General features: G+C 42.4%; 1 protein-coding gene across 2 annotated transcripts in view; it reads right to left on the bottom strand.

Moving 5' to 3' along the window:
- Positions 1-1,307: 1,307 nt before the first annotated feature.
- LOC147689507 (NXPE family member 4-like) overlaps positions 1,308-24,845 on the bottom strand; it is a 361,120-nt gene continuing 337,582 nt past the window's right edge. For both annotated transcript variants that reach the window (XM_086942264.1, XM_086942265.1), the window contains one exon: positions 1,308-3,440. In XM_086942264.1, the coding sequence (XP_086798390.1) occupies positions 2,905-3,440 (536 nt within the window). In that variant the 3' untranslated portion in view covers positions 1,308-2,904. The remainder of the gene's footprint in view (positions 3,441-24,845) is intronic.

The raw sequence follows: 24,845 nt of genomic DNA, 5'->3' as shown, positions 1-24,845 counted from the left end.
ATGATGCACTGGGCCAGGGACAGACTGATTTGCATATAGCCAGGTTCTGAGCTGGGATGGGGCAGTGAGATAAATAACCGTGATGGATCAAGCCCTGATCTTTGGACTGGGTAAGAGTGGTCTGTTTAACTCAGACACTCTGTTCATCACCACCCCCTTTTGTAAATCGTTTTTGGCCACTATAGGTGTGGCAGGGTATACTCAGACATGAGTCCCTTTCTCACTGCTCCATCAGGATTCAAGCAAGCCGGGCCGAAGAAGGCTGAAATGCCAGAAACCGGTCCCCGGTAGCTTGTCTCCTTTCTGGTGAAGAATTGGCTTGGTAGTTTAGTCTGCCCTGTTCCCATGATGCACTGGGCCAGGGACAGACTGATTTGCATATAGCCAGGTTCTGAGCTGGGATGGGGCAGTGAGATAAATAACCGTGATGGATCAAGCCCTGATCTTTGGACTGGGTAAGAGTGGTCTGTTTAACTCAGACACTCTGTTCATCACCACCCCCTTTTGTAAATCGTTTTTGGCCACTATAGGTGTGGCAGGGTATACTCAGACATGAGTCCCTTTCTCACTGCTCCATCAGGATTCAAGCAAGCCGGGCCGAAGAAGGCTGAAATGCCAGAAACCGGTCCCCGGTAGCTTGTCTCCTTTCTGGTGAAGAATTGGCTTGGTAGTTTAGTCTGCCCTGTTCCCATGATGCACTGGGCCAGGGACAGACTGATTTGCATATAGCCAGGTTCTGAGCTGGGATGGGGCAGTGAGATAAATAACCGTGATGGATCAAGCCCTGATCTTTGGACTGGGTAAGAGTGGTCTGTTTAACTCAGACACTCTGTTCATCACCACCCCCTTTTGTAAATCGATTCTACCGAGGCACAAAATGGCTGCCAACAGTTCCTGGTTTCGAATGTTGACAACCACTTGACAGCCAATTAGCATTCAGTGCGTGATTGGAAGGGTGAGCTCAGGGCGCGCGCAGGCTGGGCTCACGGTGCGCTCAGGGTGCGCGGATCCAACGCGGCCATAGATATATAAATGCTTTTAAATGTCATTTTCTTTGGAACTACTGAACAGATTGACACCATTTGAGCAAAAGGCATGAGTCTGAATTGAGGGCTACCTCTTTGCCAAATCTGGCGTAATTCCGTTCAGCAGTTCGGGCTGTAGCTGCGGCTAAAGGTCCTATGGGAAATTGCATTGGGAAAACACGTTTTGGGACCCCTCTTTTTACTCGGCCCGCTACACGAATCATCCCAAGATTTTCAGGATAGGAGCGGACCGGAGCTGGCCCAAAATTTTGCAAAGATTCGTCAATCGGAGTCAAATTTATTAGAAATAGAATGTTGCAGATTTCCTATGGAAAATAGGTCCTAACTATAACTACCTACTGACGACCGCCAGTAGGTGATAGATAGATAGATAGATAGATAGATAGATAGATAGATAGATAGATAGATAGATAGATAGATAGATAGATAGATAGATAGATAGATAGATAGATAGATAGATAGATACACAATATTTTTGTACACTACATTTTGGACATGAAATATGTGTTACACAATATTGTTGATTTTGACATTGTGCCAATGATCTGTTAGTAAATGTGCCCTATTTCATGTTTTGCGTGCTTGCATTTACTCCAGAAGGGGGGCCCTCCTTGCACTTTGCAAGGGGGCCCCCTCAAGTTTTGTTACTCCACTGTCACTCCCCAGTGGTATCGCAGTGCTTGCCAAGTGAATACAAACATGGTGGTCTTCTTGGAATACCAGAACAATATTAGAGCATACAGAATACTATTCCAAATGGCCCCCATGTTATAATCATGCAGATGCTATAGAAAGTAAAGCAAACGTTTAGGATCCATTTTTCAGATGGTTTTGCCATTGCTCAATCCCATGTACAAGGTGTCTTGTTGACTGATTTTATATACACAATAGTCCATCATGTATTCTATGGGTAGTGAAAGGACACACCAAAGCAGACATTACAGTAACACTAAGACTAAAGTACTCATGTGGGTTTATCAATGAAGTGACTCACAATGGCCCAAGCCAATTGCAGAATGTTCTTGATCAAGAAAAGATAATTGGTGGAGGCGTCAGGACCAAGTATCATTCACATCAGATGTAAAAATTAGGTCAGAGGAGAACGGTGCAAGGAAGAAGGGTGTGGAGTGGGTCCAGAGGCTGGACAGCTAGTTAGAGGTGGAAGGAGGGTGGAGGAGAGAGGGGTGTGGAGTGGATCCAGAGCGAGGACGGCTAGTCAGAGGTGGAAGGGGGCTGGAGGAGAGCGAGGTGTGCAGTGGGCCCAGAGGGTGGACAACAGGTCAGAGGTGGAAGGGGGCTGGAGTAGAGAGGGGTGTGGAGTGGATCCAGAGCGAGGATGGCTAGTCAGAGGTGGAAGGGGGCTGCAGAGGAGTGGGGTGTGCAGTGAGTCCAGAGGGTGGACAGCAGGTCAGAGGTGAAAGGGGCTGGAGTAAAGAGGGGTGTGGAGTCAGTGGATCCAGAGCGAGGACGGCTAGTCAGAGTTGGAAGGGGGTTGGAGGAGAGCGGGGTGTGGAGTGGATCCAGAGCGAGGAAGGCTAGTCAGAGGTGGAAGGGGGTTGGAGGAGAGCGGGGTGTGCAGTGGGTCCAGAGGGTGGACAGCAGGTCAGAGGTGGAAGGGGGCTGGAGTAAAGAGGGGTGTGCAGTGGGTCCAGAGGGAGGATGGCTGGTCAGTGATAGAAGGGGGATGAACATAGAGTTTCTCCACACAAAAAGTTAAACAGGTTTCTTCAGAAAAGGTTTGCATGTGTCTCTGTTTCATGCGTATCACAAAGATTCATGCTTGGTCCACATTCATGTGCAGAGAGCTAGTAACAAACCCCCATCTACATTTATAAAAGGAGATCCTCTTTCCCCTGCTTCAACAGAGGAAAGTAAAGAAGAGGTTAATCTCATTCTCAATCACATTTTGTGGCGGGTGCATACTGTTGGTAGCGAAAGCGGTGGTCATGTCCCAGGCGTCCACTGTGCCGATCTTCAGGTCCTTTAGCAGAGAGTTCATTATCTGGTACTGAATGTAGCCATGGAAGTCGCTCATCGCCTCAAAATTTTCTGGTTCCGAAGAAGTGTTTTCAGTTTTGAGGACAACTTTTGTCTCCGGGCTCCTCAGGAGCAGCTCCTGTAGGGCTTTGCGGATGTTGAGGGCGCGGCGGATGAAGATGTGCAGAGGGAACAGTCTGAAGTGTGCACCAGCCGTGAAGGTGATGACCGTGTTCTTGTTCCCACCCACTCGGGCAATCATTTCTGGGAGAATCGGGTTCTCCAAAATTGAATAGTAACCAAGAAATATAAATGGATTTCCATGTTTTTGGAACCTGATTTGAATGTTGCGGTCTATGTCCACCATCAGACGTGTCTTTTGCCATCCCAAGCCGTAGAGATCAATTCCTTTGAGAGCTGAAAGGAAGAAACCAGGAATTAGAGAAAGTCAAGAATGTAAGCACAGCAGATCAAAGGACTCCTCAAATGAAGAAGTTTGGTGTTAGCCGGTCCTCACCATATATATTTATTTATTCCGCACCTGGATACCCTCATGGGTGACAAGCAGCTTTCTATAAAAATCCACTTTACATTGCATAACATTTATTAGTCCACAGTTGTATGTGTGCAAATGTTGTATGGAAACAAAAAGCTACCTTTGAGTGCAGCACCGGGACAATTACAACTCCATACAACCAGTTCACCAAAGAACTACATTCATGACAAAGTAGAGCAACAGCTCACAAAGTTAGATCAGTTTCAACGGACATCTCACACATGAACATAACCCTAGTCCATGTAGGTATGTGGTGACTCTAGAGGAAAGAACTAAGATTATAGAGGTGAAGGCGCAAGGAGACATCATACACAAGCAAAATGAAACATTGGCAGCAACACATTTCGTGCCTATTATTAGGCAAACTGCACCTAAATGAATACGGTCTGTTTGCTCAAAGACCCTTCAAATCCTTTGTTCCCAACTGAAACTTTCTGCCTCCCAATAACCAAGCACTGAGGAAAACCAAAATGTGAAGGGTGGAATGCCTGGATACACCTCAGCCACTGAGAATTACTTGGGCTGCATCCCAGTCTATTCTGAACCGCCACGGGAGGTCTTCACTAAATGAAAACTCAAGCAACCTAAGGCCTCCATGGTCGATTTGGTCCTGTTCAGTCAGGTGCAGTTTGGCTCCAGTGTTACAATCAGGTGTAGGTGTAACTGGCATAATCCTCATAGCATAATTACAGCAAACTTACTCCTAATTATGTGGAATCATATAAGAAGGGTAATCCAGCAGTTTGCACAAGAATGCATTTTGACCAAGGAAATATCACTAAATGCTACAGGACACGAACAGCAGTAGATGGTAGCCGCTCTCTCTCTCTTAGGGGGATAGTCTCAAGAACGTGGGATAATTACTGCAAAATTAGCTTAACACAACTCTTCACATCGCAGTCTCTCATGGGAAAACAAAGCTGTGTTACCGTTGTAACCTCAACGTGGCGTACCATGCAATAATCTCACGATAACGTGTCAAATGTCTTTGATAAAGTCAACGCAATGCCGCAGAAATGTAGAACACGAACACACAAAAAAGTTGCGATACAAAAATCCATGAAAATCAGCAACGGGTCTGCAATTCACACACGTCAGGTCGAAAAAATCACCAGAAAGTAGAAAAAAAACATACAAACAAAAACCACACAACAGCAAAGCACAATGGAGGTTGCCGGAGCAAGTACAGAGGACAACCAGAACCCCACAAGCCCCCCGGGGGACCAGCCTGGGACCTCGGGGTCAGGGGAGGTCAAGGACAAGAAGAGTAGTAAGTAGCGGTTCAGTCCGCAGGAAAACAGGATCCTGATAACGGAGGTGGTAGAATACAATCACCTACTGTTAGTCACCTCCACTGTGTGATTGGCAACAAACAATGGGATATGGCAGTCCATCGTGGACAAGGTGAATGCAGTCAGAGTGCTGAGGACGACAATGGAAGAGGTCAAGAGGCGCTGATTGATGTGAAGCGCAAAACCAAGTAGACACTCGCAAACAACTGGAAGGCAGCAGTGCAGACTGGAGGTGGGAGTCCTGTACTACAGGAGGACCTGGACGAGATGGAGGAAATAGTGTCCACAGTCATCAGTGGGGAGACGGTGGCAGGAGTTGGAGGACCGGACACCGCTCAACATGATCGGACACAACAGCACCAGGGTGAGTAACCACCAGAGACGGGGGAGAGGGGCACAATGGCACACATGCGCAAATATGTAGAGCATATCTGCAGACAAACCATGCCCCAGAGCCCCAACTCCAACCAATTGACCCATGTACCCAAGTGTGCAACATCTCAGCACTGTATAACCACAGAAGTCAAAGGCACACCACATGTAAGGGAGAAGGGGCAGCAAAATCATAGCTGCAGGGGCGACTCCCCCAAAGTGCAGCACACACACATAACATGCAGAGCACATCAACATTGAAAACGATGTGGTACAATTCGCAACACGTCCACAACAGAACAGAAGACACAACTAGTGCCAGATGTGTGTAGAAACTGGCCAATCACATTTGGTATTGCAGGGAAATGTGATTTGAGACTTGTCAAGTACAAACACACATCCGTCATGTTGTCGAAATGTCCACTGACCCTCATCAAATAGGCAGCTCCCCTCAAACAGCCACAATGTACAGAGTCATGCAATCCGAATGATAAAATGTGCAATGCGACAACATACATGTGAACACATTGTTTAACTGCATCTCCCCTTCACATTGCAGAGGGACAATCAACACACCCTGCAGAATAACCAAAACCTCTCTTCACTGATGATGTAGAGGACCACCATAGCTTCGACTATGACACCCTCCAACAGGTTGTGGAGAGCCTTCGCACCCCATCTCCAGGAGCAGGGCAGCCCAGCTGCTACGAGGAGACCCAACTCCCTGCACAGACCATGCAGCTGGCAGCACCCACCACCACGGCTGCTTCCCAGGACCCCCATGACCAACACATGGTCCTCCAATGCCATGTTTTGGGGTACAAGGAACAGCTGGCTGAACAGGGGTGGTGGGGTTCGACCGCATGGCAGCCAAACTAGATGCCATCCGTGGGTGTCTAAGTCCCATGAGGGACCACTCACAGTCCCTAACGGACACCCACAGTCCACTCCATGCTCTCAAACAGCCCATGGCTGACATCGCTGGAGCCCTGATTCAGAGACTAGAACAACTGTCCAGTCAGAGTGGCTCTAGAGATGTCACACAGGAGTTGGGACACATGCGGAGGTTAATAGAGAACATGGTGCGGACACAGGCCAAAATAGTGCTGGCCACGGCTGCACAACAGTGAGAGGTAGCTGGGTTCCTCAATGACCTAAAGACCATCTTCATGGCATTGCTGCCACAAGGTCTGGCGCTGATGACTGCCGCTGCTACCACTACATCCACATCTCCACCCCCTGTAGTGTCAGTGCCACACAGTGCAGCAGACATTTCACCTCCGGCCCCTGAGGTGTCACTGCCACACAGTGCAGGAGACTGAACACCACCACCCACACGTGAGGCACATGGAACAGCAGAGGACAAAGATGCGGATGAACCTGCCTTCATGGTAAGGACGCAGTAGCATTCATCTCCGCCATATGGGCGGTTTCTGCTTGTTTCTGCCCTCTGCATCATCACCTTCCACTGTCTCCCGATACACTCTGCGACACTCACCTTGGACCTCAAAATGGACAGCCATATTCTGTTTGATCGCCAATGACACATCATTCAGATTGCGGACTGAACTCTTCCTCTTCCGATGTACTTATCATTCCCTAAAGGACTCTGGCTGGCCCTCCACGGGCAAACATTGTAAAGTGGGATTTGCATGACCCTGTACTGCTTCAGCTGCAACACTCCACTGAATGTGCATTAAACATACTGAATCAAACAGATGTGTCATGTCTATAATCTTTCAAGTGTGGAAGTATGGATGAATGTAGGGTCAGTGATTCCCCCTTACTTCCATGTTGCTCATGTCATTGGACTTGGGTCACAGGCTGACACATTGCCGAATGTGGTCCGGGTGACGCCGACACAACAGGGCCACATGCATTAGTTACTTCCTTGTCCAGCCCAGTATAGAACCATGCCCAGACCCCCAGGGTCATTGTTCACACACTTACTCTGGAATGGCATATGCCAGGCTAGCTCACCCTGCTTACGCTCACAGGAGGGGACGACAGGTCCCAGGTCTTCCCTGTAGTGATCTGCTGATCACCGGTCTAATTGTCAGCATGGCACAGCCACTCCCTCACGGCTGGTTATCACCCACACCACACCCATCCAGCACACGCGTCACAGGATATGTGACACTGCCAATAAAAAGGGCCGGACGCACATGCTCAACGCCATTTCCACTGCCTCTCTGGGGGTGCACAGTCGAAATATCGAGTCCCTTGTGTCGATATACAGTAATATTGACTCCTAAATATCGAATGTAAGAAATATCGATGTAAAAAATATTGTTTTTGCTTAGTGTGTTAAATATCGAGGTCAGTAATGTCGACATTAAAAATATCGATATGTAAAAATATCGTTGTAGTATGTGTACGGAAAGCTGGAAACACGCCAAAATCAACGCTCTCATCAAGAAACCCAAGGCGGACCCCAAGGACCTCAAGAACTTCCGGCCCATCTCACTGCTCCCGTTTCCCGGTGAAGGTCATCGAGAAAATCGTCAACATGCAACTGGCCCGCCACCTGGAAGACAACAACATCCTGGACCCGACCCAGTCCGGGTTCAGACGAAACCACAGCACCGAGACAGTCCTCATCCTCATCGCCACCACAGACGACATCAGGCACCAACTGGACAACGGCAAAACATCAACCCTCATCCTCCTGGACCTGTCAGCCGCCTTCGACACGGTCTGCTGTCGCACTCTAAAGACACGCCTCCTAGAAGCCGGAATACAAGAGAAGGCCCTTGACTGGACCACGTCCTTCCTCTCCGGCAGAACCCAGAGCATCTGCCTCCCGCCCTTCTGATCCGAGGCCACCGACATCATCAGCGGCGTCCCCCAGGGCTCACGCCCCGTCCTACGCTGTTCAACGACTACATGGCCCCCCTCACACAAGTGGCCCACCAACACGACCTCATCTCCTACGCCGACGACACCCAGCTCATCCTCTCCCTCACCAAGGACCCGCACACCGCCAAAACTAACCTCCACAAGGGAAATAAAGCCATCGCCGACTGGACGAGGAACAGCCGTCTGAAGCTGAACTCTGACAAGATGGAGGTACTCATCCTTGGACCCACCCCCTCAGCCTAGGACGACTCCTGGTAGCCGACCACACTGGGAACAGCACCGACACCCACTGACCATGCACGCAACCTAGGATTGAACCTCGACTCCTCCCTTTCCATGTCTAAACAGGTCAACACTGTCTCCTCCTCCTACTACAACACCCTCCTTATGCTCCGCAGGATCTACAAGTGGATTGCGACGGAAACAAGAAGAACAGTGACACAGGCCCTCGACAGCAGCAGCCTGGACTATGGCAACGCACTCTACGCAGGAATCCCAGCCAAACAACTACGACGTCTACAACGCATCCAAAACGTCTCCTCCTGACTGATCGTCAACGTCCCCTGCTGCAGCCACATCACCCCCCCACATGGGAGACCTACACTGGCTCCCCGTCGACAAGAGGATCACCTTCAAGCTCCTCACCCACGCACACAAAGCACTCCACAACACCGGACCAGCCTACCTGGACAGCAGACTCAGCTTCTACACCCCCACCCGCCAGCTCCGCTCCGCCAGCCTCGCCCTCGCCGCTGTCCACCGCATCCAACGAACAACCTCCGGTGGCAGATCCTTCTCCTACCTTGCTGCCAAGACCTGGAACACCAACCCTACCCACCTACGGCAGACCCAAGACCTACTCGCCTTCAGAAGACTCCTCAAGACCTGGCTCTTCGAGCAGAAGCGGCACCCCCTCCCCTCAGCGCCTTGAGACCCTCTAGGGTAAGTAGCGTGCTTTACAAGTACTGTGATAGATTGATTGATTGATTGATTGATATTTTAGTAATTTTTGAGTTTAGTATTGTTTTAAGATGTATTTATTAAAGTTTTATTTTTAATAATTGTTTTAGGAGCGGGATGTTGGGCTTATTGAGGATAAGGGTGGCGAGTGTTTAAAAAAAAATTATATTTAATTATTAAAACATTTAATTTAAAATAGGAAATTAAAATTCCAATTTTTGAATTTATTTCTAATTTTTAGGAGCGGGATGTTGGGTTTATAAGGGATAAGGGAGGGGAGTGCTTTAAAATGTTTATATTTAATTATTAATTCTTTTAATTTAAAATAGGAAATTAAAATTCAAAATTTCAAAATTATTTCAAATTTTTAGGAGCTGTATTTTTGATTTATAGGGGATATGGGTGGGGGGTGTTTTTAAAATGTTATATTTAATTATTAACATTTTTAATTTAAAATAGGAAATTAAAATTCCAATTTTCGTAAAAATTTCTAACATTTTAGGAGCGGGATGTTGAGTTTATAGCGGATAAGGGTAGGGAGTGTTTTAAAAATGTTATATTTAATTTCTTAACATTTTTTATTTAAAATAGGAAATGAAAATTCCAATTTTCGAAATTATTTCTAAATTTTAGGAGTGGGATGTTGGGTTTTTAGGGGATAAAGGTGGGGAGTGTTTTAAAAATTGTATATTTAATTATTTAAAAATATAATTTTAATTATGAAATTTAAATTTCTATTTTCTAAATTATTCATACTTTTTAGTAGCGGGATGTTGGGTTTATAGGGGATAAGGGTAGGGCTTGTTTTCAAAAATTCATATTTACCTATTAAAAATGTAACATTAAAATAGGAAATTAAATTGTTTTTTTTCTAAGTTTTACATAAATTATTAAAGTGGTGTGTTTAGTTCATATGGGATAATATATGAGAGTGTATTCACATGTATTTGCAAACAAATTTCTAATTTTATAAAATTTTCTTACAATGCCATTTTTTTGTATTTAAAATTATAAGATAATTGAAAATATTTATGTTTATATTTTAGAAGGTATTTAATTAATTTTAATTTGGAGTTGGAATAGTAAATTAATTATGTTTATTGTCCAGCACATACCCCAATTTAATGTAGTTTGAAATGGGAATAGTAAATTGAATAGATTAAGGGTGTCAATTGGATGATGGGCGGACTTAGTCCGCCCGCTATCCCATCGTGGGAAGGGACCGCCCGCCATATGGGCGGGGGTCCCACGGGGGTTATTAGGATGCGCCCGCACAGTGGCGGGTGCATCATGCATGTTTAACATTGTGGCAGGCGGTGTTTACACCAGCACCCACCGCAATGTTAAAAATGCATGTAATGCATTTGCATACACAAAGCAGCAGGCACAGCGCGATGCCTGTTGCATGTGTATGCAAATGCGGGTGGGTACCAAAGGTACCACCCATGTGCACCTCCCACCTTGCCTTCACCATGGGAGCCTGCAACGGGCCCCCAAAGTAAAGACTGTATGCATTTCCGTGGCAGCATTGCTGACAAGGAAAGGCATCTGAGGAAGCCCATCCTGATATGGCTAGCGGTGTCTGATAGACACCGCCACCATATAAACCTTTTTCCGCCCCGGTCGCAAGGCGACCGGGCGGAAAAGCGGCGGACGGTCTTGCCGTCTGCCGTGGACCCCCCCAGCCATGTTAATATGGCAGGGTCATTGCAGCAAGGATGGCGGGCGGATCGCCCCCGCCAGACCGCCGGTGACTACCGATAGCCTGGCGGGGGCGATCCATCTGCCATCCTAATGGGCCCCTTAGTGTCCAGCACCTACCCCAATTTAATTTATTATGGAGTGGGAATAGTAAATTAATTAGGTTTATTGTCCAGCACCTACCCCAATTTAATGTATATTGGTGTGGGAATAGTAAATTAAATAGATTCAGTGTCCAGCACCTACCCCAATTTAATTTTGATTGGAGTGGGAATAGTAAATTAATTAGGTTCAGTGTCCAGCATCTACACCAATTTAATTTAGATTGCAGTGGGAATAGTAAATAATTAGGTTCAGTGTCCAGCATCTACTCAAATTTAATTTAGATTGGAGTGGGAATAGTAAATTAATTAGATTCAGTGTCCAGCACCTACCTCAATTTAATGTAGATTGGAGTGGGAATAGTAAAATAATTAAATGTAAATGTATGTGTCTTGTAAAGCGCACTGCTGCCCTGAGGCGTTGTGGCGCTGTAGACCGCTGGGGAACCCGTCCTGGCTATCCCTGTTAGATGGTCCCTACTGGGTATCTCCAAGGTGAAACCAGGCATCCCCGGCAATATGGGGGGCCGTTGTAGAGATGAGGCAAACTAATGCCCAGAGTTTCCGAGTGTGATCCCTGGTTAGAGTAGGCACCGAGGCGAGAATTATCGAGTCCGCTGACTCTGGTCCACGACCCTGCCGCGTCGGGAATTGAACCCTGGTCCCGGGCCGTTCTCTGCTTCCAGGTCTGCCGCCTCTAACAAGTGAGCCACACCACACCACTCCACTTCAATTAGGTTTATTGTCCAGCACCTGCCCTAATTTAATGTAGATTGGAGTGGGAATAGTACATTAATTAGATTCAGTGTCCAGCACCTACCCCAATTTAATGTAGATTGGACGTGCCCAAAGTTACTGCTGCCCAAGTTCTGTCACTGCTGGTGCTGGAGAGCTGACCTACCTGTGTGTTGCCCGCTGAGGGGGATTTTTGGCCCGTATTTTTGCCGCGAGTGGCGGCTGTTTCAGAGGCTTTGCCGGGACTCAGGGACTGCAATTCCCGGCTCCCCCGAGTGGGGCACACGACCCACGTCATCGTAAAGCGCCCGGAGGCGCTTACATCACCTTCGCGCCTCCCGCAGCATGGGATGTGTCCAAAGTTTACTGCTGCCCAAGTCTTGTCACTGATGGTGCTGGAGAGATGACCTACCTGTGTGTTGCCTGCTGAAGGGGATTTTTGGCCCGTATTTTTGCCACGTGTGGCAGCTGTTTCAGGGGCTTTGCCTGGCCTCAGCGACTTGCTCCCCTGAGTGGCGCACATGACCCACATCATCATAAAGCACCCGGAGGCGCTCAAATCACCTTCGCGCCTCCCGCAGCATGAGACGCACGCTGGCATGCCTGGGCCAAGGGCGGGCCTGTCCTTGCCCGTCTGTGACCGACTGAGAACGGGCTGGGCCCACTCTCTTGGTCTTTGGACCCGGAAAACAGCTAGAATTGGACAGTAAGCATATATTTATGCCTGTTGATTAACTGTACCATTAGGATTTTTTCTTTTCTCTCGACTGGCTGTGGACTGGACTATAACTGTTTGAATTATAATTGCAAGCATATAATAATCAAATAGTGTTTGTAGAGCTCCTTGTACATAGGGGCCGGGCTTTTAAGTAAAATTTAAATTTGACACTCTTTCTCATATATTGGACTGAATTTTGTTAATATGGGAAAAAGGAAATTGACTAGCCCAAAGACTAGTGCAGGAAGGAAAATTCACACAGAGTCCTAACAAACTTATAATAATCCTAAGTGATCCAGACTCCTCTTTACAGCCACCTCAAAAGAAACAAACAAATCCCACTCCTGATGAAAACATAGTAGCTGGCAACAACACAAGCAATGGTAGCAAAAACACCTATATAGATAGTGCACCAACAAAAGTACAATATAGCCACCATGGAAGAAAAACACTGGGTTCAAGAAAAGCTTCCTTAAAGGCTAGAGATGAAAACAGCAAAAATCTTGAGGCTCACAATAATGATATAAAAAACTTAACACCCTGGTGGAAAGGCAGGATCTCTACTTGATAGTCAGCCTGGATCAAATGGGGTCCAGGCTGACCCTCATAGAAGAGTTTTTATTTAATAATAACAAGCAATGTGGAGACGATGCTAAATCCCACTCCAGCCATCAAGGAATGGTAAATATGGGTAAAAACACGGATAACAGGCCCCAAACAGATCAGGAAGAAGGTCCCTCTAACCTTAAGGATAAAGTACCTCAACTAATCGGGCCACTACATCTAAGCAGTCAGTAAATAATCCAACAAGAGACCTGCTGAGGCAGACTGATAAAATCAATCCAACTAAAAACACAATTCTGGGTGAAGGATTTAGAGCCTCAAAAAGAACTATCGAAACTCCAGGTACAATTACCCTTGCACATCCCATTAAGGTCTACCAACACCCAGTCTCAAACCCTGTAGGTCCAAATCGGGGCAATTTGGGTACTGACCAAAATCTAGACTTACCACCTGCTGCCACTCCATATATAATTATGTTGGCAAATGTTCCGAAAAAGGAACCTTCAGAAATAGAATGCTGGGATACACTCAGAAATAAATCGCTTCTTTGGTTGGGCAGGAAATCAGGTCTAACTGAGCATTTGTTTACTGAGTTTAAGATGGCAAGAAGGGTCCAGTGGGTGGGCAGTCGTGGGATATTGTTCCTGGGAGATTGCATTGTTCTCACTTTTAGATCCACCTTGCTGGTTAAGAAAATTTTGTGGGAGAGGGGTAACAACAACTACTTAGAAATGGGGGAGATTAATATACTCCAACTTGGCTTTTCCTATCTTCCGCCTAACAGGCTCCAGACTGTATCTAGGATTGGTAATAACACACGGAGCCAGGATTATTGGTATGATATACCAACTTGTAATAGATTCAATCTGCTATCGGGATTGGAAGAAACTGACTGACTTACTATATTTAACCTCAATTGTTCTGGGAAACAGGATTCTCTGATTTTAGAGGATCAGTATCAAATAGTTCACCTGTCTCCACCCAATCGGTCTACAATTATGACCACCCATGTTACTGAATTTAACCCTTGTATTGAATATCCTTTGAATCTACCACCTAATCCGGCATTAGCTCCTAGTAAAAAACGAGAAACATCTGAGATTCTACCTTACTCCGATTTACAACCTGGGATCATTAGTCAAGGCCTTGTATCCACAGGACCCTCAGTGGAGAAGTGTGGCTCACTGGTTAGAGGAGGTTAGAGGAGGTAGACCCTGATGCAGAGGTCAGACCCGGGACCAGGGTTCAATTCCCGACGCGGCAGGGTCTTGAGCTCAAAATGTCCATGGACTCGATAATTCTCGCCTCGGTGCCTACTCGAATTATGGGTTCACACTCTGCAACTCTGGGCAATAGCTTGCTTAATCTCCACTACGGCCCTACCGCAATGGGATGCCTGGTCTTCACCTTGGGGATGCCCAGTAGGGGTTATCTTGCAGGGAAAGCCAGGACGGGTTCCCAAAGCAAGCGCTAAGAGACCTGTCGGTAATTTGGCGCTATATAAATCGAAATTAACATAACATAACAGATAAATCCTCCCTTAGCATACTCTATTGGAATGTAGCTGGCTTGCGCTCTAAAGTGACCAACAAAATCTGGCTTAGTTTTGTACAAAAGTTCAAAGTCCTCTGTCTCCTAGAGACATGGGCTACATCCGATATATATATAGAGCGCTTTATAACCTATTTCTCGCCAGCACTTCCTTCACCTTCCGGGAGAACCAAAGGAGGTATGATCACCTTTGTTTCGAATCTTTTTGGATACTAAGCAAATTGTTCCATTTAAACTGGAACATAATTTTCAAATAATAACTTTGATTTTGAGTAAAAGTGATACCCTTGTGTTGGTTAATTTTTACAACAATCTCCAACAGGGTCAGCTCATATCAGTAATAAAGAAAAAATGTTCGTTCTTTGCAGGAATTAAAAAAATAAGGCAACTAAAGATGTGGTAATTGTATAGGGAGGCAACTTTAATCAAACTATATGTAGGCATAGCAATATTTTAACCTGTGGTCTTTGAGACGAAAATTAAATTGCTCTAACCCACTTTCCCCATACAACAATTGGGGATTCATTGAATGAAACTCTTTTTGGCTTAGAACTGGGTTTGGAAAATTAATTGACGATCCCCCCAGTCCCGCTTATATGCACGTTTAATGGTAGAGGATCATCCAGTATTATAGATTTTATTTTTATTTCTAGCAACGCTCGATCTCGACTTTTGAATTCTAAAACCCACGATAATGCCACCAGCGACCATTTTCCTAATAGTATTACTATTTCACTTCCACATAGGTCGCATAGGCATAACTCTTTGAGGACTCTTGGGCAAAACACTTTGACCTTGGACAGGCTAAATGTAAATGTCCAGTATTTGTAAAGCTTGAACAATTACCCAAAGGTGTCAAGGCGCTGGGGGCCGTCGGGGAGATTAAGTAAGCTATTGCCCTGAGTCACATGGTGCTGGGCTGACCCCTGCCGCGGGAGCCGGGGTTCGAACCGTGATCCCCAGTGTCTAACGTCAGTCGCCCTGGCCGCTGCGCCACACCCCTTCCACCATGGATATTCGCTTAAGTGGGATAAAGTGGACCCATCAGCGTTAACCATAAAAGTAGTAAAAAACTCATTAACGGCCATTGAAAAATGTCTTGACCCTGCTACTTCATACAAAGAGGTTATGATTAATTTTGCGACCATAACAAAAACAATAAAAGAAGCCCTCTTTATAAAACTAAAAGATCGAAAGCCCAAAGCCAAAGGATGGTTTAATAATGTATGCCCTAAAGCATACTCTAAACTAAAAATAGCCCTCAATAAAGAAGTGAGGGATAAACAGGAAATTGTTAGCCTTAGAAGGGAGTATAGCCAGGTTATAAAGTCCAGGAAAAATTAACTGAAAAATGAACTATGGGATCAACTACATAAAAGTTGTATCACAAAGGATAATACCGCCTTTTGGGCAACGATAAAATCTCAATTTATGTCAGAAACTAGAGACATTCCCAAAATTGAAGTGGCGATAGATGAACATATATGGGTTGAATATTTTTTCCGGAAGTACATTGTGACATGGAAAGAATTAATACTGAAATTAACTTAACCTACTTTCCTATAGACCTTGATATTACATACACAGAAGTAGAGCTTGCCTTGCTACCTAGTAAAAGTGGGAAGGCTCCAGGCCCGATGGGGTCCTAGTGATTTTTTTAAACACAATCTGGAACTGTGGACCCCAATTGTGACCAGAGTTTTAGAAGCATCATGTGCCGTAGGGTTGGTAGATTCGTGGTCAGAATCCATTCTGGTCCCGATATTGAAAAAGGGGGACCGTCAATCCCCCTCTTGTTACCTTCCAATATTCTTGTTGGATTCCCTGGGGAAGGTGGCGGGCGCATCATTCTCGAGTGACTCCAACATTGGGCGTACGATAATATGATAATATCAGATCTTCAATTCGGGTTCCGAGAGGGACTTGGCACCATAGAGCAGGCTCTTAACCTGACCCTTTTGATGGGGAAATATGCAAATGCTAAGGGTGGGACTTTATATATGGCATATGTTGACCTATCAGCAGCTTTCAATTGTGTAAGCAAGACTAAATTATGGTCCATTTTATTGGAAATGTGAGTAGAACTAGTCCTGGTAAATTTTGTACGTGAACTATATTCTGACGCGAAAGCAAGAGTGAGGTACGGTGTCGAGGGGGACCTAACGGCGTTAATCTGGGTAGAGAGGGGGGTCAGGCAGGGCTGTGTCCTGGCACCATTTCTTTTTACACTTTATACCAATGGCTTAGAACAGGACATGGTAAAAGGGTGCCGGAACCTCCCTCTTGTAAACAAACGCCCAATCCCAGCCTTACTCTATGCCGGCGATGCTGTTATTTTAGCCCGTTCCCCCTTAGAATTGCAACGTGCTCTCGACAGATATCATACTTTTATGGCCAATCTAGACCTGAAAATTAATATTAAAAAAAACTTTGTTATGTCTACAGGGTCTGGAACTAAGAGAACAAGGGCAATTTTTATCTATAATACTAAACTTGAGAGCACAAACACATACTCCTATCTAGGAATCTTAATAGATAATAAATGTTCCTGGAGGCAGGCGATTGAGACCAGAAAATTACTCTTCATGAGGGCAACAGTTGCACTGGTCAACTTTTCACGCAGATTAGGACAAAGGCCTCCCACCAAACTCATTCATATTTATCAGGCAAAATGCTTAAGCATTGTGACCTACGGGGCAGGAGTGTGGGGCTACGGAAAGGTGGATGCTATACAAAAGGTTGGAAATAGTTTTTTAAGGGTTCTCCTGGCTGTACCAGAAGGCTCCTCGACCTATTCTTGCCATATGGAATTGGGTTTGACATACCTGACGGACATAGTTAAAATCCAACCACTTCTTTTATGGCATCGTATTTGGTCGCCTACTAAAACTATCTTTTATCAAGGGTTTATTCAGGACTGTCTCTCTCTTGAAAATGCTCATAAGATTGGGTGGATTGCCTATATTAAGAATGTTCTGTCCGATTTGGGCATGATAAAATATTTCCACTTGCCTATGTTAATTTCAGAATTCTCTAGAAAAGCGTTTAAAAACCTATGTTTAACGCATTCAGAACAAGTGCGGTTGGTCAATGAGGTCAGCAAAAAATCAGTTCAACATATGCTAACAGTCCAAACTACCTTGACCATACAACCTTACTTAACTTTCAACCTGAGCAGCTATGATAGATTTTTACTAACACAGTTCAGGTTGAACATTTTCCACCATTTAGTCACCTTTCCGAAAATTAATGACTGGGCAAAGACTCTACCAGTTTGCCCTTGTAACGAGATTTTTTTTCAATACATATTTTTATTCTCTGCGCATATTATTATGTTTTAAATTGTTCTTAAACGTGAGTATTGTACCATTGCACTTCATATCATGTTAAAACCGTCAATGAATTTTAACTTCTATGATATTAGATGAGAAAAAAAAATTTAAGATACTTTTTATGTGTAAACTTTCAAATGTACTTTTATGTTTTTTTAAAATTCATGAAAACCGAATAAAGAATTATTTGATTTGATTTGATTGCGAATAGTAAATTAATTAGGTCTATTGTCCAGCACCTACTCCAATTTAATTTAGATTGGAGTGGGAATAGTAAATTAATTAGGTTTAGTGTCCAGCACCTACCCTAATTTAATTTGGATTGGAGTGGGAATAGTAAATTAAATAGATTCGGTGTCCAGCACCTACCCAAATTTAACGTAGATTGGAGTGGGAATAGTAAATGGATAGGTTCAGTGTGCAGCACCTACCCCAATTTAATGTATATTGGAGTGGGAATAGTAAATTAATTAGGTTTATTGTCCAGCACCTACCTCAATTTAATTTAGATTGGAATGGGAATAGTAAATTAATTAGGTTTAGTGTCCAGCACCTACCCTAATTTAATTTAGACTGGAGTGGGAATAGTACATTAAATAGATTCAGTGTCCAGCACCTACCTCGATTTAATGTAGATTGGAGTGGGAATAGTAAATTAATTAGGTTCAGTGTCTAGCACCAACCCCAATTAATGTAGATTGGAGTGGGAATAGTTAAATAATTAGGTGCAGTGTCCAGTACCTACCTCAATTTAATGTAGATTGGAGTGGGAATAGTAAATTAATTAGATTTATAGTCCAGCACTTACCCTCAATAAAATTTGTATTGTCGGAATAGAAAGTGTATTAGGTTTTTTGTCTAGCACTTACCGTCAATTAAATTTAGATTGGAGTGGGAGTAGTTTTTTAGTTAGGCTCAATATTTAATATTTATTATAGTTAAGTATATATAGGGGCTGATTTCGATTCAGTAAAATCCAGTCCGAATCGCCGTACGAATCGTATCCCGAACCATACCGGTACGTATGATGTAGTACGATATGCACCAAATGCAGTTCTCCGTACGAATCGCACCAAGCACGGTACGACTCAATAATCCATACGGATCGTACTCGGAACACGCAGTACGCGATGTCCGTACGGATCGAAGCAGGTTTGTATGACCCAGCAAGTACGATTTGTATCATCAACAGAAGATTTTGCCTCGTAATGCGTTTGGAACGGAACCCCCCGGGTACGGTGCATATACCTCATGATTGCAGGGGTACAGTGCATACACCCCATGATTTCAGGGGTACGGTGCGTATGTCCCCGTGCGTACACTCCATGTATGTTGGTGTACGGTGCCTAAGGGTACGGTTCGTACCCCAAAGGGATGTAGGTGTATGGTGCATACACCCCGTGCGTACACCCCTTGAATTCAGGGATACGGTGCATATGTCATTGTTTGGCTCTCCGTACGAATTGACTATACGCGACGTTTTCCATACGAATTGCGTACTCAGTCCCCGGTCCGGATCATACTTGGCGGGTCATAAGGTATGTTTACGATTTGTACCGTTAACTGGGAGGGTCTATGTCATACGGATTTACCCTTGTCGTACGGTTCGCACAGATTCAAACGTATTTTTTACCTGCGGATCGTACTACACGATTCGGACGGATTTGTACGAATACGAATCATCGTACGGATTCGTTTCCCGAATCGGAATCGACCCCATAGTGTTTTATGTTTAATTTCATTTATATTATGAGTAGTATTTAATTTGTTAATTAATAAATACAATGTTATAATATTTGTTATGATAATTTTTGTTGAAAGTATATTTTATATATGTTCAAAAAAATATGTTTTTTTTATTTTAACATTTTTTATATATATTAATTATAAAAAGAGACATTTTTAAAACACATTGGATGTAATAGTAATTTTAAGGTAGTCAAAAGAAATAACACAATTTATTTGCAATTTTGTTTATTATATGATTTAAGTAAATTAAAATATTTATTATAAAAAATCAGTAGAAATTTCATAGCAATATATAAGTATTTGTATTTGTTTATTTTATACAAATTATTTTTCATTTGTATAGATGTTGAGAAAAGTTCATTATAGGAAAATAAAAACAATATAGTGAACATATTAGCATTATATTATGAAGTATATTTTTTAATAATATTGATATTAATATTGAATTAATAATAGTAATATTTATTACTTGTTAGCATATTTATTTGGTACAAATAAATAAAATGTATACATTCATTTTGTACTTTTTTTGTACATACATATTTTTTATAATTATAATATTAAATATTATTTTGTCATGTTTATTAATATGATTGTACAATATATTAAGAAAATAATATATTTTCTAATAGCTAATATACAAGTTAAAAAAATTAGCAAAATGTTCATATAATTATTAAATTATTATTTAATGTTAAATAAATTATTTAGTCATCAATTTAACTCTTGTTTTTTTTTTTTTGTAAATTTTTATTGAAGATTCTTACAGTGCATAATCATTCCTTTCAACATTCCTGCTTGACATTGACAAGGCATAGGTTGGTAAATACGACATTACACAGCCAGCAAGTCCGTATCCCGAAGGACGGGCGGCGCTATTTGTGAAAGCAATATAAGTACAGCAACAAAGAACAAGTGCAACTATTCAGCAGGAAGGTCTTGCATCTGCGTTTCTATTTTTACCCCCCCTCCCCTTCCACCCATTCCCCAACGCATAAACTGTTATAACCCCATGAGGCAACATCACAGTGACAGTACAGTTTTTATAGAATGGTTGTATCTCGTTTCCCACAAGACAGTATCCAGATCATGCATGTCATCATCAGTTAGTGACCCTGCGCCCCAGACCCCAAATCCCACAATTTAACTCTTGTTTGGTTGATATTATTATTTGGGTCTTTTATTTTGTAAACGCTCGTTGTCTTTTTGGGTTATTTGGGAAGATTCAAGCTCGCGGTTGGCAGCTGCTTCACGTCTGAGAAGGTATTTTCTTTACATTATAACAATTTTAAGTGTGTTTTGAAGGTAGTATTGTTGTATTTAGGGTGTGTGGAGTTACGTTTTAGAAGTTATGGTGTTTGTAGTCGTTAATTTAGGTATTAATTTTTATCTGCGTTTTTTGGATTTACGGCCTAGTTAGAATCATTGTGTTTGTATGTACTTACTTAATTTTTGTGTTAATGATGTTTGTAATGGTGTTTTAAACTGTATAGTTTTAACTTTTGTGTGAGTGGGAATGTTTATGTTTTTATTCTAGGTTTTTGGAGAAAGCGTTTTCATTTTATGGAGTTTTGCTTTTTTTATTAATAGGAAGTGTATTTTAGTTGTATAAACTAATATTTATTTTACACTTCCTTTATTATTCGGTTTTCCTGGAGCGGTTTTTATTCTTTTTTTACGTTTTCTGTTTTTTTCTGGATATTGGATTATCGATTTATTCTGGATGTTCAATGTTTTGGCACTGTTGTGTTTTTGCATTTTGTTGGCGTCTATTTTTATACATTATGGATTTATAACTATTAGGATTTTTTTGGAGAAGTTGGATTTTCGTATTACATCACTGCAAAAGGTAAGTGTTTTTAAATATATTTTATTGTGGGTAGGAAAATGTGTTATTTTTATATAGTTGTTGTTTTGATGTTTTGTTGTGTAATTATTTTATCTATATACTTCAAAAAAATCTATGATATATTAGACAAAATTATTATTTCTTTTATACTAGAAAAAGTGTATGTTCATATTTTAAATTTGTTTGGGCTGGTTACTAATTAATATAGTTTCTTTGTTTAGATTAGGGTTTTAGCAATCATTTTTAAGTACTCTAGTCCTCTTGTTGAAGGATAAAGTTGTACTTGTTGTTGTAAATATTGGTACATTTGAGCAGTTTGTCGAGATAGTTTAGGTTTTAATTGTAAGACAGATTGCTCCCTTCTTAACTCTTGAATACTTTGGGGCATATTATCAACAAATAGCTATATTTATCGGTAAATGGGCTTAGCAACAATTTTTTTATCGCCACGCATCTCCGGATTTTATCGCAGAGATAACATGCTATTAGCAACGTTTATCTCTAAAGCGATAACATATCCGGCGATAGCGGTGAAATGCGTGAATTTTATTGGGAATACAGCGATATTCACGCATTAACGCCAATAGGGTCTTAGCCTGAATATCCAACTCCCATTGGATAACAGGCTAAGGACTGGTCTGAGCAGGCGTTAGGTTTTGGAGATATTCGATATTCGCGCCTAGCGCAAATATTTCCATCGCTACGCCTGCATTGATAATAGGCAATAGCGATGTTAGCGCCTGCTTTCAGTTGCTAACAGGTTGGGTATGCCCACTTTGCATGTCATTAGCGATAAATATCGCTGACATGCAAAGCGGCCCCAAACCATTCGCTATCACCTAAAAGCTGTCGCTAACTGATGTTAACAACAGCTTGCTACTAGGCCAATGAAATTATCGCCGCATTGCAAAAGCGGCGATAATTTCATTTCGCCAGCCTTGGTAATAGGATGTATGACGTTACAACGCATACTTTTACTCCGCATACCATTACAACGCGGTATTTACAACGCATACCGTTACAACGCATAGCGCTTTGAGGTGCTGGATAGTGGTAAGTATAATTTACTATTCTAACTCCAGTCCCCGTGGACCCTAGGGAAGGTGTTGGATAGTAAATTATACTTATTCCCTATCCTAGAGCGCCCCCCAGCGCAATGCGTTGTAATGGTATGCGTTGTAATGCCTGCGTTGTAGTGGTAGTGCGTTGTAAAAAATGCGTTGTAACAGGTGTATACCTTGGTAATATGCCCCTTTGTTCTTTTTGTATTGCCTTTAAGAGTTTGTGTAGGGTAGGAATTGTTTGGCCAGTTGAAGCTAGGAAGGCATTATGCCAACCGTCAACTGCATTGTTTGTTTTGGCTTCTTGGTTTAGTGTTGGTAGATATACATTCCACCAAGGAATTTGGAATTTAGGTTGGCGTCTACGGCCTGATCTGTGTAGTCTCCCCACCCAGGTGTCCTTGAAATAATCTAAGAGGGGAGCTAGTTTTTGTTAATTTATGTTGTAGAATGGACTTTCTATTAAAATGTTATAGTGTTCAGCCACGTCAGTGACGCGCACATATGCAAGGGCTATTAGGTGTTTTATTTGGTATGCAAACGTGATGTTTGTTGCATATTCAACACTTAGGGGGTCATTAGGATGACAGGCGGACCTAGGATGACAGGCGGACCTAGTCCGCCCACCATCCCATCGTGGGAAGGGAACACCCGCCATAAGGGCGGGGGTCCCGTGGGGGGTATTAGGATGCGGCCGCCACAGTGGCTGGCGCATCCCGCCCGCCACAATGCTAAGAATACATCTTGTGCATTACAGCCTGGCGGGGGCGAGCCGCCCACCATCCTAATGGGCCCCTAAGTGTTGATTTTTGTAAATTTCTCCATAGACATTGGTTGAAGTGGAAATAACATCCTTGTATAGCTCTATGAGGATATATTTTGAGGATGGAGTTTATCACGGCTTGTTCAAAGTCGATTACTATTTTTTGGGGAAAGAAGTCTGTTGTTTCTTCTCTTATTTTATTCAATATTTCTGTGTATGTTGAAGTTTGTTTATTTGGTAACAAACAATATATAAATGGAATGCAAGTGTTATGGTATTGCCCATGTATACTATATAGTTGATAGAATGGTTTAGGGCATATGCTAAAAGTGCCATCAATCATCCATGTTTGCCTTTCTTTTAATTTCTTTATATTGTTTTCTGTAGCTAACATAATTATCCTTTTATCTTTATTGTTGTTATCATAGAAGATGAAAGGTTCATCATCATGAGTTATGGTAAGGTCCCGGGGGAATTATTACCTCTTGAAAAGTTTTAGGTGTAGGTATTGTTGGTCTTGTAGATTTTTTGGTTCTAGCTATAGTTCTTTTAATAGAAGATATTGTTGTTAATTGCCCTCTTGCTTCTCTAGGTACTTTAGGTAGTAGTTCTTTACGTATTACACTTGTTGGTAGTTCTGAGGTGCTACTTAATACTTTAATATTTTCTAGAGTAGATTTAACCACTATTTCTGAGATATTAGGTGGATGGTTGTGCTCAGTTGTATGTATTACACTTGTTTCCCTGGTTGTTGCACGCCCATAACATTTGTTTGAGTAATACTTAGAACATTTCCAGTTTACTTTACGCTCTGTTTGTTTTTCCTTGGTATAAACATACCTCATATAGCACAACAAAATTTTCCCTTTCTGAGATGTAATGAATTTGGCATCTTCAGTCATTGTGGAGTTCTAAATTCTAGAAAAAATGTATATAAAATTATCAGAAAATCAATTTATATTTTAGGCATGAGTAATACTATATGCAGTTTTAGTATATACTTAGCAATTATAATGTAGTTGAATTTGAATGTAGGTTTGTTCTTGTTTGGTCAATGCTGTTCTGTATTTTAGTGGTCTGAGAAAAAAAAGTTAAGTAGATTTTAGTGTATGTTTAAATTTAAATGTGGTGTTTGCATTTTGTAAGACTGTATTTTATGAGTAATATGTCACTTTTATTTTATAAACATTTTATACAAGTATTAAAAAACTTGAAAAGCTATGTAATAAAGTTTCTTTTAAACATTGTTATACAGTGCGCATGAATAATAGTACACATGTTATTTATTTGCTGTTGAATGTAGATGTTTTTTTAATTTATTGCTGCTGTTCTTTTTTAAGTAGTCTGTGGAAAGAAAGTAAAGTATATTTAATGCTATCTTTTTAATTTATATGTGAAGTTGGCTTTTTTTTAGTAGTGCGTTTACATTGTCTATGTTTTACATATATTTCATCAATTTTTTACAAGTTTAAAAGTCCGAATGGAGTTGCTCTAATGGTTAGGACATTTTAGGTGTTTTGTTCTGTTTCAGTTAGACTAAAAAAATGTAAAGTATACTTACTTTTGTAGTTAGCTGTTTTTGCAGGTTGAAAATGTTCTTATTTTTCTTATAGTTAGATCTGTCGTGCAATATAAAGAAATAAAAATATAATTTAGTAT

This window comes from Lissotriton vulgaris, chromosome 10, assembly GCF_964263255.1.
Source record: "Lissotriton vulgaris chromosome 10, aLisVul1.2, whole genome shotgun sequence".
NCBI classification, from domain to species: domain Eukaryota; kingdom Metazoa; phylum Chordata; class Amphibia; order Caudata; family Salamandridae; genus Lissotriton; species Lissotriton vulgaris.
Note: the sequence above shows the minus strand (reverse complement) of the source record. Positions and strands in the feature narration are given on the sequence as shown.